General features: G+C 40.9%; 1 protein-coding gene across 3 annotated transcripts in view; it reads right to left on the bottom strand.

Moving 5' to 3' along the window:
* nisch (nischarin) overlaps window positions 1-19215 on the bottom strand; it is a 43749-nt gene that overhangs the window by 13072 nt on the left and 11462 nt on the right. For 2 of the 3 annotated variants that reach the window (XR_007569459.1, XM_050038085.1), the window contains exons 13-24: window positions 17765-17945; window positions 15020-15138; window positions 14637-14752; window positions 12235-12507; window positions 9981-10294; window positions 8389-8600; window positions 5549-6042; window positions 3559-3743; window positions 3355-3418; window positions 2396-2534; window positions 2029-2179; window positions 209-328 (exon numbers count right to left, since the gene is read on the bottom strand). Coding sequence is in view for 2 of the 3 variants with exons in the window: in XM_050038085.1 (XP_049894042.1) it covers window positions 209-328; window positions 2029-2179; window positions 2396-2534; window positions 3355-3418; window positions 3559-3743; window positions 5549-6042; window positions 8389-8600; window positions 9981-10294; window positions 12235-12507; window positions 14637-14752; window positions 15020-15138; window positions 17765-17945 (2368 nt within the window). In the remaining variant the exon portion in view is untranslated. Of the gene's footprint in view, window positions 1-208; window positions 329-2028; window positions 2180-2395; window positions 2535-3354; window positions 3419-3558; window positions 3744-5548; window positions 6043-8388; window positions 8601-9980; window positions 10295-12234; window positions 12508-14636; window positions 14753-15019; window positions 15139-17756; window positions 17946-19215 lie in introns of those variants that run through there. The other variant, XM_050038086.1, reaches the window with a different exon arrangement.

The raw sequence follows: 19215 nt of genomic DNA, 5'->3' as shown, positions 1-19215 counted from the left end.
AGAGAGAGAGAGAGAGAGAGAGAGAGAGAGAGAGAGAGAGAGAGAGAGAGAGAGAGAGAGAGAGAGAGAGAGAGAGAGAGAGAGAGAGAATCCATGGATAGACAGTAGGAGGATAAAGAGGATAACACAGGGTAACATCAGCATTAAACAGCAGATTGGTGTAAATTTGTTTATACACCAGAGATAAGGTGTGCGAACATTCACTGACCTACGACTCTGAAGTACTGGTCGAACAGTCCCACGTTGACAGACAGCAGATCAGACAGCCTGATGGACAGACAGCAGCATAGACAGACGTCCGGATCTCCAGAGTCCGTTATGTCCAACACTGACACACACAGACAGACAGAGAAAGAAAGACAGACAGACAGATACAAAAACAATTAAACAAAGATGACAGTGTACACACACTCTCTCAGAGGGTGAGATGCTCACTACACAACAGAAAACAAACTGTTGAGTGACTGAAAAATAAAAGAAACTCCTACTGTTTTTCAATTTGTACCTTTTTATTTCTTATTAGTTTTAAGTGTGTTTGTCTGTTAGGGTCCCCATTAGCTTAGCATTCAGGGAAAATAAACTAAGACAATTTCTATGTGATTACGTAAATCAAAGTAGGTGAAAATAACATTACAAACATATGCACAAATGTACCCTAGTGCATTTTTTACCTAAATCTAAAAGGGTTGGATAAATATTATTTGGAAAATATGCAAAAACATGGCAGATAGTTGGGTTCAAGTGATTTATTACAGCTGTAAGTTCAGACGTGTTATTTTGGGCTGTATAAAGAAAATTGACTTGACTTAACATCCAACTAAACAGGAGAACCAGCAGTAGTAGATGTAGAGACAGTAGTATCAGTTACAGTGGCACAGAAGTAGTAGTAGTACAGTTTATTTCTCTGTGCACCACAGAAAATGAACTACTAAATATTTATTAAAGCAGTGGTTCCCAACATGGTCCAAAAGTGGGTCACAGGTCCATTCTGAATGGTCTGCAAGTGACTCGCGAATGTGTCAAGTTTGTAAAAGACACACTTTATTTTGAAGCACAGTGAATTTCCAGCACAGAGCTTTTATTGTGAAGTGCCAATTCCTGCTGTAGAGCGAGTGAATAACAGACAGCTACTTGACAGAGAGAGCTAACTAGCTTGACGACATGGCCAAACACAAGTATGACGCTGAATATTTTAAACTGTGTGGACCTTGAACTAATGACTAAGGACAAATCTTGACCCTGTGGCTGGACCAGTTGGGAACGACTGCATTAAAGCATATGACAATGAACCTGATAAAAAGGTTTTTTCAATGGGCCTTCAACACCTTAATAAAGAAAATATATTTAAAGTGAAAACAAGAAAGGAAGCTGAGGGTAATCTGACAATCACACAAGGGAAATGGGAAGTGAGATTTGGACAGCAACGGAAAACAACATGCTCCGCATCCTGAAGAAAATTACCTGGAAGAATGTCACAAGTTACTTCTGTACAGCTGCCCAGAAGAAATCTTAGTTAAATTAGACGGACTGTTGGCGATCGAACAGGGAAAAAGATGCAAATCAGTTCCAAATTTTTTAAAGGTGTCCCTCTGAGGCTCATTTTTGGGAAGTGTTTTCAGCGAAAATCACTTTTAATTTTGAGCTGATGTACTTGGTTAGACTGGAGAAACTCGAGTGGAGAAAAAAGGATAAATATCTGTTAAGAATATTATCAGTGGCCTGCAAGAAATCCCTAACCGAGAAATGGCTGAAAAAAGAAGTACCTGGTGTCGACAAGTGGATTGACTTGGTGTATATTATTCATATAATGGAGAGAATTACTTTTAATTTGAGATGCCAGAAGGATACTTTTATTGAGAACCGGGCAAAATGATTAGTGTATGTCTCAAATGTTAGATCTGATTTTGTGTAAGTATTAAAAACACACTGTAGTGTAACCAGTGGCCCCACATCATCTGTGTGTATGTTTTGATTCAATAACTTCTCTCACTCTGACTGAACCAATTCAAACATGTCAGTTCATCATACCTGAGTGATGGCCGAGCGTAGAGGCGGAGTCCTCCAAGAGGAAGTAGATAGTATCAGTGGAGAGCAGCAGACAGCAGGTGAGCTCAGACTCTGGAGACTTGTAGAGAACCACAGACAGCCACAACACCTGTTTCACCTCCTCCGCCTCAGACTGACACAAAAAACAAACAAACAAAAAAAAAACGTTTAGTTGAATTTTAAAGGTATACTATGTAGTAGTTTCCTAAAAATAATGCATAGACTCATACAGAAGTAATCATCACTTATGACCCACTAGAAGTGTGTGGCTGTGTATTTTTCTACAGAGACTGTGTGTGTGTGTGTGTGTGTGTGTGTGTGTGTGTGTGTGTGTGTGTGTGTGTCCTACCACTGCTATATATCTGTGGAAGAAGGCCAGCAGCTGCTGTCCTCCGAGCCCAGCCAAGAGCTTTAGACCTGGGGAGAGACTTGGGATGAGGTGGGGGGACGGCTGGTTCTCCTCCACCTGAAGGCGGGAAGAGTCCCAGCTGAGGAGGAGAAAGATAATAAGCCATGATCACCACAGAGCTGCTGTGGGAAAAGAAGATGACACACTACGCTCACTACACACACTACACTAATCTTTTTTTTTTTTTAAATTTCTCATTAGAATTTTTTATTTCATTTATTTTTAATTATTAGTTTTGTTTAATCGTGTCTTTAGTCTGTTGGTGTTTTTGTCTTTGGGTTTTTACATGTGTCCTAAACATAAAACTAAAATATGAAAATGAAATATATAAAACAACAACAAAAAAACCTCCAGCAATATTTGTTTTATGACCTTCACAAAACTTTCTGATAAGGAGTATTTAATTTCTTAAAGAACTGTGACTAGATTATCTACTAAGTGGGACATTTTACTCGATAAGAAATAAACTTGTCAGTGCGCTCTGGTGAACAAACGATGTAATGGAGACACTGTTTTATTATTACCTTAAACATACCATCTCTAATGTTTATTATTACGCACACCCAACACTTAGCTGACACCTTTATATCTGTGAAAAGATCAAATCAGTGGATAACACTGACAATGCCAACGTATCGGCCGGACTCTTGTGATTAAATTACAGCTTCACTGACGTCCATCAGTGGCTCTGCGTCATGTTTTGTTTTAGATAAATAAATGTCATACACACTCACTGATAAATGAGTGTGCAGATAAGATAAGTTCACTGTGTTTACAGTGTTATGAAACTGGGACACATATTCACACGTAGCTCTAAATGCAGGCACAAGAAGAGAAGTAAATGACATGGAGAGAATGTAATCTATGTTGGACGACATAGAAGAGCTTCACAAGTCTACCTGTTGGTGCTGTGTGATTTCCTCTGACTGGTACAGCAGCACTGGTCTCTTGATCCCTGACGGCCTGGGAACACAACAATACAGAGGTGTCAAACACAGTGGGACAAGAGACCAGCGAGGGTCAAACTAAATTAAACTACAAGCTAAAATAGGGCCTGAGGGAAATTCCCTTCCCGAATGAATGGACAGGTAGTTTGTCTTCACCTTGTGTGTGTTGCCCTTGCTGAGGACAGGGCCAGCAGGGCAGAGGCAGAGCCACCATCTTCAGCCCCTCCAGAGAAGCTCTCCGCTGGCTCAGTTCTCCCAGGAAGGAGCTCCTGTTCTGGGCCAGAGGGAAGAGCAGCAGCAGCCTCTGACCGCCCAGCAGCAGCTCCACAGTGTGACTCCTCCTGCACACAACGTGATGGTTAAAGTACAGATAATAACTCCAGTTACATGGACAATACTTCGTCAATCTGATTGAATCATTCTGATTAGAGATTCCAGCTGAACTGTTTACCTGGACGCTAAATAAATAAGTTTACATGCCACAAAGTTTTTGATCAGAATATAACTTTTTTTGACTCCGCCCACTGCTAAACATCCAATCTGCTGAAAAATATACCAGAGGAGGTTGTTCTCTGAAGCTATCAATTACAGATGTCCCCGATACACATTGCAAATTTGCGAATGCTAAGATAGCGAAGGAATAACCTGCCCTACTCTCCCTATGATTGGCAAGTGCTCGTTTCCTTCAGTGGTTAGATTGGTTAGGGTCAGGTGAAGAGTGTCAGTGTAAGCCAATCAAAGGCACAGTAAGGTGGGTTATTCCTTCGCTATTCTAGGATTCGCAAATTTGCAAACACCTCAAACATACGGGAGAAGTTTTTCTTGTAGGCTTTCTGACAGAAATCCATTCATTTTAACCCAATCCACAACTTTTTCCCTAATCTTAACCAAGAGATCCCTTTCTCATAGAAAGCCTTCAAGGAAAATTTCTCCCAACTGCACATCCCACATGTGCCTCACATCTGTAGACATTACAATTTATCAAAGTTCCCTAAATGCCACATATGCAGGCTAATGCTTGGGACTGGGAGACAAAATCGAACATAATATTTCTTTCTGTCCAAATGCCCTCTCTGATGTGACATGGGATGGCTGTTTTTTTTTTTTTTTGTCAGAAAATAATAACACAATGAGATTTCTGATCAACAGTCACCAATAATGTAAATAAAATGACTAAGTGAGTTACAGGTTACAGCAAGTGTTTAAACAAACAGAAAAGTCTGGTAAGTGGACAAATTTACATCACTTACTGTAACGCAGCCTTTAAAATGACATCATTTATGCCATATCACGATACAACAATATCCAAAATGTAAGACAAAACATAGTCTCATATCTCGATAACAATATAATACCTTCATATTTCCCAGCCCTATGCTACCGCTAGCGATAAACGACTGTTAACTCCAGTGACTCCACATCACAGCCTGTAACAACGTTTCATAAGGTTTCTGTTTCACTCACATGAGATGATAGCAATACCAGAGTACTAGATAGTTTTTGAGTTTTTGCACAGAAACACCTGTTGCAGCATGTCGTTTGCAGCACATGACGTCTCCTAATGCTACCCACCACATGGGGCAGACATGCAAAAAGAATATATTTATTCAACCAGAAAAAAATGATCGGATTAAGCGTTAACTTGGTTATAGGTGCTAATATTTTCCTACCGAACATATTATCAGAGGTTTATGTCATCCCTCTCAGCCTGATTGAAAATTCCTTCCGATCAGGCCGGATCGGGTCAGTCTCTTCTGACTGAGGCGTTTATATGGTGCATTATTTTGATTATTAATGGAATATTAGGGTCCATGCAAACATACCTAATGACAAACTAACAGAGCAAACAAAAATGAAATCATTAATGTACGAGAATCAATTTTATCAGTCTGTTTTATGAAGACTTGGAATTCATCTTTGTGTGCCCTCAGAATAATTACAGATTTTTACTGTGTTTAATCTTATCAATGGCTAAGCCTAATCAATTTGTCATACAGGGATTAAATAAATGTGCATGTTAATGACACACAACTTAAAGTAAGGTGTTTGTGAAATTTTTGTCCGAAATTATATGTCTGGCAAAAATACACAGACACATAAAAAAGCTTAAGTAAATGGAGTTAAAACATCTCTTCAGCTTCTGTACCTGTGGTGGTGTTTTGGGTCGGGGCAGGAGGTGTTGCTGGTTCTGTCCCCGACCTGAGACGCTCTCTCTCTGGGGTGAAGCAAAACAGAGCCGAGGGGCACGCGAACCAGCCTGCACCAGGAGGAGGAGGAGGAGGAGCAGGAGGAGGTGGAGGAGGAGGAGGAGGAGGAGTGATGACTGTCAACACTATGCCTTCTCTCTCTTTCTGCCAGCTCTCTGAAGTCCATCTTCAGCACCCAGAGGTGTCGGTGAGTGAGGAAGAGGAGAGAGGGGAGACTGGGGTCCTCTGTCTTAGAGAGGATGTCTGACAGGAGGGGGTGTGCGTCTGAGGTAGAGGAGGAGGAAGAGGAGGAGGAGGAGGTGAGGGTAAGAAGGAGGGCAGGATAGCCTCCCTGGGCTCCCTGACTCTCCTCCAGCTCCCAGGAGTTGATGAGCGAGCGAGGGAAGAGCTGAGGATCACTGGGCGGCTCTGGGTCAGTCTGAGACTTTGCTGCCTGGAAAAACAAGTGAGGAGGTTTTTGAGTTTCAGACATAATGACAGACTTCAGTCTGATTCAAGCTTCACACTCTGTCAGTACGGTTTAATCCCAGGACACTGATTCCTGAGAGATATACATCCAAACTATTTCCTGTTTCCTGAGAAATATAATAACTGAGAAATGAGAAAAACTAGTTACATTCTAAGCATCAACAGAATCGGCTGATATGTAGAAAATATACAAATCACTACAGAACTACGAGGTCCTTCACGTCCTCCCACACAGATGCAATTCAAGGAGTCGGCAGGGATGCAAAACTCAGCAGCATAACAATAAATTTCTTTCGGCCCACCAAATTCATTTTTTGTAGGCTCAACCATGTAAATCAGGCTAACACAACATGATGTCCACCAATAACTTTGCTTGGAAATACTTCCAAAGATTGAACAATGATAAACAGAATATAGAATCCATCTCAGCTTAATAGCTTGTTTGAAATCATGTGACTATTATGATGCACAAAATTCAGATGGAGGGCATTTAGATTCATATACTGCATGACGTGGAGATAGAGCAAAGTGACTACATAAAAGGGTTGGATGAACCTGCAGGCAGCAGGCATCATCAGAAAAATGAAACTAATGTTGGATGTGATCCATACAAAACAAAGTTACTTTTCCCTCAACTTGATCAATTTGCCCGGTGTGAATCGTCGTTATCAATTACCTCGTCCTCCAGACCTTCTAACATTACTAATGTTACAATGCCAGCTGATCAAAGTGTACAGGAGTCTAGTGGACTAAAATGTTAAGTATTATGTATGAAGTTGGGTATGTACGTTTGTTTTTTAAACCTCTAACTTGGTTGTTCTGACAAAACTAAATGAACTAAAAACTGATGTCTTTCCTTGTTGGTGCTGTGGCACTTTGGGATGAAGTGTAAAGAGAAGAGAGGAGTGCTTTGATTAAGGAAAGAGGATGAGGGTAGGGTTTGGATGTGGAGGTTGGACTTGAGGGGGTTAGAGATGCTGGGATTTGGGTTTTTGTTTGTTTGTTTGTTTGTTTTGTTAATGTTTTAATTGTCTAATTTGTATGTCCTTTGTTTGTTTTGTTTGTATTTTGTCTGTTTTATATATAAAAAAACAACTACTATTTTCTACCTACTAGGTCGACTGTTCCCAGAGCTCTGGTGAAACACTGCTAAAAATCTGTATCATGGCTAAAATCATGCAGAAGTTGTCACAGCACATTGTAATTGCATCCAACTCGAGGCGTGTTTAACACAACATTGTTATGCTTATGCTTAAAATTAGCTGACTCCACTCCTCACAACTGAAAAAGGTGGTTGTTGATCCACATCTGCTGCCATTTCTTAGTAACCTTACTTCTCCCCTTTACGTCCTACTATTGTTGGGACTTAAAGTGGCCCTTGATTGTTTGGAACAACTGTAAACAGCTTAAGTTAAAAACATTTGTGCAGTGTTGGTTGTCTTAGCCTCCAGCTGCCTGCCCTACAACTGGACAGCATATCAATGTATGACGTCACATGCAAAGGAGCTAGAGAATGACTTTAAAAAGCCAAATTACTTGCTTTGATGAATTTCTATGCTTGTGGGGTGAAAAATCGTCAAATATCACTTCCATGAGCCTGTTCTCAGCAGAGAGATCACACGCAACAAGCTTGGCATTTCATATTTCTCACAGCTATAGTCAAGTTCAGGCTTCATGTGGAGATTATGTTCATTCTAATGTTTATATAACGCTGTTCTGTTGCCTTGATTATTAATTCCACCAAATAATAAATTAAAGCAGTCAGATTGAGAACACAAAGGTTTATGCATATTTCTCCTTGTTGCAGGTAGAGTTGCTTGAAATATGCAATGCATTTTAATTGTGGCTGAAGTTATACCCCAAAAACAAGTCATGGCACCTGGGACAAAAAACGTCAAATTTTTGGGAAAAATATGAATCTCTACTTCCCGTGTGATACCTGTGCCTCTAATAAAAGTTTCTACATAATACAGCAGAAATTAAAACTCTGTTTGATCCTGTTATAGACTGAACTGTGTCAAATGACGTAATCAGTAAGTTGGATCTTATTATGTTTACTTGTGTCGATTTTGTGTCTTTACTTGCGACATAAAAATGTCTGCAAATTAAATTTCACTTCTAGGAAATAAATCACTGAGCTGCACTGCTCTCTACTGGGAGAACGTTGTGATATTGAAAACAGAATTTTACACCTAACATAAAGAAAACAATTTCTTATGTGGTCAAAACTTAAAGACCATCTGCAGCAATCGGAAATTGAGCAGAAGCTTAAATTTAGGGACTCTTAATGGCTCATGTTGTGCTCTCTGACCTGGATCAGCACCATCAGCTCAGTCCTGGTCTGCTGCAGCTCCTCGGCCTCTGAGAAGATGTACCAGCGGGTCGGACTGGCTCGAAGGCCGAGTCCGAGGCAGGAGTCAGGGAGCTCACCTGGAGAGGAGAGCATAAGCTGGGAGTACGGCAGCAGGAGGTCTACCTGCAGGCTGGACAGCACCTCCTCCACAGGCGGACTCTGCTCCTGATCTGAGAACAGAAGAACAGATCGCTTTTAATATTTCAGCATGCAGCAGAATCATTTCTGCACAACAGCTCTTACAGCTGCTACTAACTTTGTTTTCATCCATTACTGATTAATCCTCTGATTAATTTTTAGATTTATGGATAACCTGTTGGTGTATAAAACATCCACAAAATCATCTTCACATCGGCCATTAATGGCCACCAAGTTAGTGTTTGTCCTGTTGTTGGTGTTCATTGTAATTTGGCCTTACAATTTGACTGTTAACGTTTTTTCAACGTTAGGTTAATTGGCCGAAGTTAAACAAACACAAATCCCAGTTATGATAATCATTTATTTTACATGAAAATATGTTTGATGACACATTCTGCACTTGGTGACATAAACAAATGTTTGACTATCATTAGCCAAAATTTATGGTTATATTACCAAAAGGAGCGTGTTGAGGTGTAATTTATACATTTCTTTTTCATCATCCTCCTCGTTCTGGTTCAACAACAGCAGCAGGGAGGAGTGAGTGTAGGCCAACAGTCACATCACGATGTTATATTCCTTGCTATCAATTTTCTTTCACTTTAAGCCCCCCCCGCCTTTGGAGGAAATGTCACTAGATTTTCTGAAACGTCTGAACACAAGTCATGCTCAGTTTCACTTCCTGTTACTAAACAGAGGTCATGAATGTGTCTGTCAGATTTGTTTCTGTCTTGAAGAACACAGAACTTCAAAAAGTCTCATCATTTTGGACAAGATGTTGAAAAAATTGTCCAAAACTTGCTGCAACAATTTCTTTTAGTTACTCGTCCTCGAACAAAGGCCACTTTCATGAAGCAGAATTAGTTAAAGGCGCTGTATGTAAGAATGTGGCCAAAACGGTTACTGCACTCAAATTCAAAATACTGCCGCGAGTCGTGTCGTGTCGTCCCCTGATGCTGAGACTCTACTGACTGTGTGACTGGTAGACGGCGGTGGGTGGCGCAACAGGCCAAAACACAAATTCAAAACATAAACAAGATTTGCGGACCGTAAAATATTTTTTTAAATGCAAATATTCTGGCTGTACGATTGTTGTCGGTGAGATCAGTATGTTATAAGAACATTATTCTTAGTCTCTGTGACATATTAGGAGGATTTTACGACTATTTGCTTTAGATTTCTTACATATAGCTCCTTCAACTGGATGACAAGCAGCAAAGTTACTCAGCTAACATAATAATCCTGAAACATTACAGAAGTTTTCACATGAACTTTGATTAATTTATTAAATCCAAGACGGATAGCCAAACACAATTCATACCAACAAACATGAAAAATAAGAGCAGGAGCCACAGCTTCCATATTTGTTTGGATAAAGTGTAAAAACACCTGAGCGTGACTGTGCTGCTTACCTGCGTCTTGATTGGTCCATGTGAAATCATCTGACAGGTACAGCAGGCCCAGCACCCGGTCCGTCAGCACCAGACACACCTCCCTCTGCTCCACCTCCTCCTTCACCTGAAGACAGTAGCACCACAGAACCCTGCTAACCTGCACCTCCTCCCCCTCATTTTCCTCCTCCTCCTCCTCTTTACACAGCTCCCTCTGGTGGCCACTGGGCTCCTCTACAGGAGGAACAACGAGCGATGTGGAGGAGGAGGAGCAGACCGACTCCTCAACAGAGTCATCCAGACCCATCTCGAAGTAACCGTCCCTGGAGCTTGGACTGGAGTAATGAGCATAAAACATGAATCAAGAAAAACACTTGTATTCGTTTGGACACATCATCATCATCATCATCATCATCATCATCATCATCATCATCATTATTTCAGAATCTGTGTGAATTTTAGGGGATCTCAGAGACCAGTCTGACTTTAAGGTGATCTCAGACACCAGTAGGAATTTTAAATACTCTCAGATATGATGGTAAATGTTCCAAAATGCTAACGCTTGTAGAGCAAAAAGCTGAACTAATTAAACTGAACTAACTAAATATTCCCACACGTGAGCTGAATATGAGAGCTTGTAGAAAAAATTTGAATTTGTGAGTTGAAAAATTCACTCATTACTTAGAAAATATTCACTCAACCATGTCTAATGTAAAGTCTCAGAAAAAAATATTCACAAATGTGTAGATTGACATTAACATAATACAACAACAGCTGTGTGAACTGGTAATACAATATTTTCATATATAGTTTTTCCTGCAGTTAATTTTCTAATACAACCACAGCTTTGTCTTTTCAACCTCTCAAATCACTGCACCTTCACTAATGTGCTCTCTTGCAACACAAAGCGACGAATCTGCGTTCCCTGCCTTTTGTAACACTTCTTGCAATAAATGAGTTGCAAAGTCATATTTGACAGGACTGGCGTGAGTTCAGCTTCAATAGGAATGTAGCCGTTGAGTCTTTCATCATGCTAAAGTTAGCGTGGTTACAAAGATGCCGACAGGCTTGCCCACCCCTCTAGCACTGTTATCTCTCACTTCCACAGCTATCTGTGCAAGTTTTGCAAAACATTAATCTACAAGTTCTTGCATCAAAGCCTCGTTTCCGCGTTAGAACCAAAACTAACCCCAATGGACATGTAGCTAGACCCTGGATCCATTTAGACAGTAGACAGTACTTTAAAATGTGGGCAGGGTTGTTGTCATTCACTGCTCCGACCAGCTTTCACTGTATTTTCTCTTCACCAGTGATTCAGAGGAATGTCTGCACCTTGTTTATTGTCCACGTAAGGGGGTTAGCACACTGACATTTTCAGAACAAAAAGTTCAGGTTGGGGTAAGAGTCTCTCTCAATGGGATATTTAAAAACAGCAGTTATATGTATTGAATCCTTGTCGAGCAAGAGCAGGGGTGTAGTGCTGCCAAAGAGCATTTGAACAATGCTTTGCCACGTTTATCTCCGAGAGAGGATTAGATATATACCAACTGAAATTCATATACATTTTTAAATGCTACAAACATTAAGATCCATTCATCACTAAAGTTCATGTTATCTAAGAGAGACAAAAAAAAACATAATGGAATGGTCAAAGTTGTCACTGACATTTCAGGTGTGTTGACTCATTTATGTCAACTCAACGGCGACGCTGGCAGTTGGCATAATGAATGAAATCATTTTTTCTGAGACTACAGCTGCTGCTGCTACAGGCAGCAAAACATCCTTTCATTTTATAGTTTTAGCTTTATAACATGTAAAACTTGCCACGGTATGAACAGTGGTTACAAAACCAGCCACAACTCAGCCCTGAGCAAGAGTGATGGTTTTCTATTGATCGACTGACGGATTGCAATGTTTCTAGCTCCACCTTTTACTATCGGATCTTTGTGCTAGGTACCCCAACAGAGGGGGGGCCAAAAATGGGGACAGTTCTATTGGCACCATCACCAACTTTACACACTGGAAACGGAACAATAATGGTAATGTGTGACGAACTGAAATTAACTGAACCAAGTCTGAAAGCTCTCTCAGTTTGTAACAAATTAACCTTCGTGCTCATCCCCGATGGAAATCCCATAATCCAGTGGGAACTTTAGGAAACCTGAGGAACAACTGAGAAACCCAAAAGCCAGCAGGAACTTTTGGAAGTCACTCAACCAGAGGTTCTTTTAGGGGATCTCAGAAACCAGTCAGAGGACGATGCTGGTTGAATTACCTGGAACTTCTCAACTCGGTGCGCTCCACATGGGACTGAACCTCTTTGGTTTCAGACCTCTTCTCTTCCTCCCTCTCCTCCTCCTTCTCTTCCTCCTCCTTCTTCCCTTTTTGCTCTTTCAGGATGGAGCTGAGATGCTGGGAGAGCTGGGTAATGAAGTCTTTGTTGAAGGAGAGGGAGAGCAGGTGAGAAGGAAGCAGGGGACACCGGGTTACGCTGCAGGAGACGCAGGTGGTTTCAACTGGCATGGAGGAGGAACAGGAGCAGACACAACTGGAGAAGAGAAAGAGACAGAGGTAGAGATTTTTATTTTTATTTTCCATGATGTCATGAACACAGAAGATACACCTGTTAAAATATGACTTCATCACATGACATTCACTCACTTCAGTCGTCCTATCAGCTCATATACGTTCATTGACACACCTGCCATTATTCAACCAGCTGCACCTTCAACCTTTAAACAAAATGAGGCTTTAATGTTACTAATTTTATTTCTTTTTATTTTCAGTCAGAGATTTAGGAGGAGGAGCAGCTGCACCTCCTGCTGGATGCATACTGAACTACACCTGCCTCTATCTTGACTACCTGCAGACTCTGTTGGCAGGAGAGAGGCCTGAACAACAACCTGGAACTGAGGAGAAAAGAACATCAACCGCTTCACCTCCGAATGTCCGGTCAACCCTCCCACATCCAATATACTTTCTCCACAAAGGGAAAAAAGGAAAGCAACCTCCATGTCCTTTAAAGCAACTTCAAAAAGTGCAGCCAGGGACTGGAAGTAGCTGGTTGACCTTGCCCAGAAACTTGCCTTTCCCCCAGAATTCACCTTCACCAGCCTGAGAACAAATCTTGTACTCTGGTCTAAAGTCCAGTGGTGTGTCTTCATCACTGAGCTAACAGTACCTTAGGAGGATGCTGTGGATGAGGCACTTGAGGAGAAGAAGCTGCAATATGCTAAACCTGCAGCAGAAGCAGAAAGCTGAAGCTTGAAGGTCGAGTTGCGCCCAGTGGAAGTCGGATGCAGGGGATTTGTGGCCAACTCCACAACAAAGCTCCTGAGAGAGCTGGGAATCAGATGACAGGCCAGCAGGAGAGCAATCAAGGAAATAGCTGAGGCTGCTGAAGTCATTGGCTATAGATTAAAGGATGAACCTCATCTGGACTCAACACCTAGATTTGCCAGTAATTGGCTGCGGGACAAACACCCAGGACTGATCACCCTGCAGTGGGCCTGTCTCAGCTAAAGGTGTATTGTAAGTACAAGGCTGAAACACCCGAGGATGATGAGGAAGATGTGTCCCTAAGGGCTTGTCTACACAGTTAACAACAAGCTTACCGGTGACAAAAGCGCAACACTCACCAGCAGTAGCTTATCTAAAGAAGCAGCACTGTCATAATTAATTGTTTAAGACATCCAGATTGAATATGTAGTAGACAGCACGTACACAGACAGTGACATAGCTCAATGCAGGAAGAAATACTGGCTGGATTTTGCCTTGAGGTAGCCAGAGGACATGCTCTAGGTACCATTTTAAAGCAGAATTTACTTGTTTCCAACAGCAAAAATGTCATCCCAAGATATGAGTGCAGAGGATGTTATTCACAGTATTTCGCCTGACTCGGATATTCAGACGTATTTATTTGAGCCAGAATGCACGGCTTAAGAAATTCAGCTGAGAGAGCCCGCGGCTGCGGCTGCATTAGCCATGTAAGAGGGTATCGCCGACGGGGATCCTCCAGACCGCCCAAGGCCAACAGAAACTGAATCATTACACTGCACTGAATTTGAGTGTGGGAAGTTTTTGTTGGATGCTGTCTGCGATGCTGGGAGAGACCTGAGAGTGTGTGCGTTACTTTGCATTAAAGTTTTACTCCTCGCTTGGACAGAGGTGTGCTTTGTCTCCTAACCTTATTGTAAGATGTTTGGTTGCGTTGCCTCTTAACAAAAAGCTCTGTTTTTTTAATAAGTTGGACTTTTAATGTAACAGGTAAGAAAACAGAGGGAGTGAAGCAGTAATGCACTGCTTTGGACAATGTGAAAATTAATATGGAGTGTTGGCATCTTTGCTCAAGCTGGTTCAAAGTGCGGAGTCTCCTCGCTTTTATTTTGTTACCTCTTGTTACGCCAGAAGCTCATGAGCAATGCATACTGATATATGTAGGCACTGCTGGCACAGCTCCACAAGCAGAGAACTCCGCTTTCTCCGTAAATAAAGCCCACACTGAGGAATTCACTGCTTCCATCGACTACTTTTACCATCAAAACTGAACGGACATCCATAAAAAGATGGCAAATTTACCCTTTAACTGCAATAAAAAAAGCATTTTAAGTAAAGCACAAACAATAATTTAGAGTTGTCAATTTAAATTATGGTAAACTGATGCTATTTGATACTGACCAGACAGAATTTGTAGAAGTAGTAGTAGTAGTAGTAGTAGTAGTAGTAGTAGTAGTAGTAGTAATGGTTGTAGGAGATCCACAGTGTTCAGACAGACTGACAGCAGGTTGTTGTACCTGCAGAAATACACATCAAGCAACATCAGAGCCCAGCTGAGACAAACATCTAAACATTCTTTACAACACATATTATTTTTGTAGCAAGACATATTGGACAGCTGTTAAACTCCTAATCTAAGTCCTTTGTTTAATTTGTTGTCACATAATTATTCCTTTACAGATCTATAAACAATCAAACTGCCTCTCTCTTTGTAACTGATATCCTGCTGGTTGTCACGGTAACAGATGCCTCCCCTGCCCTGGTGTATCAGGTGGGTGTCTGACCTGGGCGGGGTGAGCAGACAGGATGGGTGTATCAGTGTTAAAGCTTGCAGGGGGGGGTGCAGCGTCCACAGGGGGGAGAACACAGGGGGGAGCTGCGGCTTCTTCTCTGCTTGTCACCTCTGAAACAGGAAACCAAACAGATCAGCGATGCTGTGAGGAGAGGAGAGCACGCTCTGCAAAGTTTGACTGATGTGACACCATTCAGTGCTGATAGTTTTGGATTGATTCTGACGATAATTTTGTGCCACGGCCTGACATCGTTAAGTATGACCATCTCTGTGAGGAATAATTGTTCAGAATGATGCTGCAGTTATGATATGAGTTGATTAAATATCTTGAGGTTTTGGACTGTTTGTTGGGCAAATAAAGACCAAACACTAATCGATTATGTGAGAAAATAATCATTAGTTGCAACTCTATGATGGCCTTAAAAATCATCGACACTGGTGGCTGCTCTAAGCTTCAGTCGAAAACATTTTCATGCATTCTCAGTTCTGACAGAAATATGTTTTTGGGCAACATGCAGAGTTTGAATCAGATACAATTTTCAAATATCATGAAAAAAGAAACATTAATGCCACAAAACAGTCAAACTCTGTTTCACTGGGCAAGCATAAAAAAACACCAACGTGCATCTGGTTCATACTGTTAGATTCAGACATTCACATTTTGCAGCCTGCACTGAGCCAGAGCAAATATTAGTGTCAAAGAAGGAGGTTAGTGAGCGTTAGCAGGATGTAATACAACCTCCGGGCAAACATTAGGGACTGTTCTTTACTTATCAGAGGAGGGAGGTGGCTGAGGTGTGACTTTGGTTTTTTTTTGTTTTTAATCCCTGAAGCTACAAATATTTTTCTTTGAAACTCCCTGAGTGACTGGCAAACAATGCATGACCTTCGCTCCACCATAAATTTGTTGTTAGATTTTTAAAACGTACACTTTGTTGTTTAAAAGTTAAAAGTTACAAGTTGAAAACGAAATCCTGGAGTCCTGGAATCCTGGAAAAGCCTTGGTTTTACACTCTTGTCGTGCTGCTGGTTAGTTCTTCCAAATGGTTTATTTTTGGCCAAAGTTTAGATGAGACATAGGAGAAAAAGATTTGGATGTACTATCACTATTTTCAACTCCGATTTTTTAAAAAAAATTTCTGATGGAAGCATTCATCACACATGATGTGTCCGAGGATTGTTGAAAAACCAACGATAATTTCTGTTTTTACACTTACTGGATATGACAAATGGTGTAATTTTGGCTATTTTGGCTTTCAGCTAAATGCAAAATACAATCATTTAAATTTGTTTGCCCCTCCCCTAAGACAAAATACAAGACATAAGTCACTTCCTAATGCTTAAAAAATAATTTCACATGCCTCCCCCTTTTTGCACCAATAAACAGTCCCTTAGTCAATATCAGTCACCAGTCAGTAAAAGGGTTGCAACGGTATGAAATATTCACGGTACAATCACCGTCTCAGTAAATATTACGGTTTCACAGTATTCCACTCTTACCTATACCTATATATATAATAAAAATATGTTAAAAAACATACATATAAGTTAATTTTGTGCTACAGACTGTGACAGATATATGAGCAAGGGGGTCAAAATTCACAGTGCAATGTTATCATGAAGTGGTGCAGTCCATACAACAGTACGTACTATGAATTCACAACACAGCCCATGTTTCTGACTATGGCACATGAAGATGATGACATCCCCCACTCATAATTGGCTCAGTAGTTTTTCCAATCAGGGAAACAGTTGATAAGTATGCATTGTTGTAATAGTTGGTGTTACAGGTACATTTTTCATAAGAATTAATGAGGCCGGTTCAACCTGTGTAATGAGTAAATGTTAACTTGGCCAATATTTATGTTATGAGGCAGAGTATGAGCAGCTGATTCAACAGGTTGAATTTTAATGTTATAAAAGACTCTCAGTCTGAGCAGAAAGCAAAGCATCGACAACAGGAAATATAAAGCTGCGACTATCTTGTTTAATACAAGATGTTCTCCATCAGAAGTGACAGCAGCACGGTACCCAGAGGAAAATTTTGCTGCTCACAAAAGTCTTTTTTGTCTCACCAGAAATAAATCAGCTTCTTATTTAGAGATTACCAAATTCTGATCTGTTTCTCCTAAACATCCCCTTGTCAGGAGCTCTTTTGCTGTGCTCATAGGCTTCTCAGAGGTTTCTCGACTCTGAGAACAGATAAAATACACAGAGTCCAAACTTGAATTTGATCATTCTGAAATTGTGCAGGCTCATTTATAAGCCAAGTCAAGTTTTCTCTTGTATCTAACTGTTATCTAAAAGCTGATTATTTCAGACAAATGAGAATAGCTGCAGTGAGAGAGGAAAAAGAGCATTTTAAGATCTTAAATTAGGATCCGGCTGAGAAGAGGAAGGCTATTTCTCAGGAGCTGAATTTAACAAGTATGAGAGAACTCAGAATCTCATATTGATGTTATACTGAGCTGAGTTATGTCGCAGAGAAACAGGCTGGACAAAGAAGAGATCTTATTTTGAATTTTTCCTCTGGGTAGCTTCGTCAGCCGATGACATTTTACTGACTAAACAACAGGCAATTTAATTTATAGGTGCGGCACCAGTAACAGTCAGCTGCTGTTTTTGGGAGTTGCCACTTTCCAGACAAAGAGCAGAGGAACCTTCTCGTTTGTCTGGAAATAAAAACCACCGCCCTCCCCTCCCTCAGCCCTGCACAGCCTGATACATACATGATTACCTTGGCTGGGGCAGACAGCCTGCGGGGCCGGACAGGAAGAGGAGGAAGAGGAAGAGGAGGAGGAGGAGGAGGTGACAGCAGGAGGAGCAACAGTAGAGGAGCAGCAGGAGGAAGAGGAGGGGGGAGAGGAGGAGGAGAGGTGAGGAGGTGCAGCAGCAGACAGCCTGGTCTCCTCACTGATCTGACGAGAGGACAGAGAGGAGGAAGCCTTCAGAGAGGAGCAGTCACCTACATCATCAACCAGATCAAATCCTAAAACCAGCAACCAGCAGCTCCATCAGCAGCAGAGAAACAGTCTGTCAGGGTCTTCAAACACATCTTATGACTCGTTTTTAGCCATTGATGCAGTAGTCTATCATCAAACTGTGAAGTTCAAGAGCTAAACGTGTCCTGCTGCAATACTTTGTGCAGTTATTCAACTGTGAAATATTCTTTTCAGTATCCTAATTTGTTCTTTCTTACAATAGTCTTTAATGTTTAACATGATGCACTTATTGCACACATTTCTTATTCTTATTTTTCTATTTCTATTTATATGTTGTTTTGTGTTGTGCAGCATCATGTACGTATTTTTAATTTTCAAATACTTTACTTTAGATGTGTGCCGTATCATCTTGTTCACAATAATACTGGTATATTTTTTAATATCACATGAAAAATTCATATCGTGATACTTGCCATATTTCAATTGTTGACATATTGACATCATACTGTTACCCACGGCGACAACAAGCGAAATTATTACTGACTCTGTGGTGGTTCCAAAAAGAGAAGCAGCTTCACTAGTGTGGAATAAACTGTGGCGTCCTGAATGTTTTATGAACAGCCCCGGACTTCTCAGACTCTTTTGGTGAGTTACTGCTCAGAGGGAACTCAGTCAGCGGCTCCTCTGGCAGCAGTACAGTGTCTCTCCCTCTGCTCTCTCGCTGTGCGCACACAGGAGTCGTCGTCGTCGTCAAGTGATTTTGTCATAAACCTCTGGTAATGTAAACCTACGTGATACTCAGCTTGACAAAAACTCCATATATGTGAATGTGCGATAGTTGTGGTATCTTAACAGCTTGTCACAGGTTACAGCGTGACGATTAGAGGAGAATTGGCAGAGCATAAAGGTCCAGGTGGAGAAAAAACAAATCAATCATTTAGGATTTTACTAAAAGAAGAAAATCACCTGTTGATTTATATATATATATATATATATATATCCCAGGGGACAATTTTTGTATTTGTGAACTGTTTAAATGTGTAATTTGTGGTACTACTAATACTGTATACAGGATCTGAATCTCACCCTGAGTTACTGTTGTTGATCACAAACTAAAGTAGGGCTGCAACGATTAATCGACTAATCGATGACTAATCGACTATTAAAATAATCGGTGACTATTTTAGTAATCGACTAATCGGTTTGAGTCATTTTTCATAGAAAAGTACTATAAAAGTACCCCAAA

Source organism: Epinephelus moara, chromosome 24, assembly GCF_006386435.1.
Source record: "Epinephelus moara isolate mb chromosome 24, YSFRI_EMoa_1.0, whole genome shotgun sequence".
Classification (NCBI taxonomy): domain Eukaryota; kingdom Metazoa; phylum Chordata; class Actinopteri; order Perciformes; family Serranidae; genus Epinephelus; species Epinephelus moara.
This window is presented reverse-complemented; position numbering and strand designations above follow the sequence as displayed.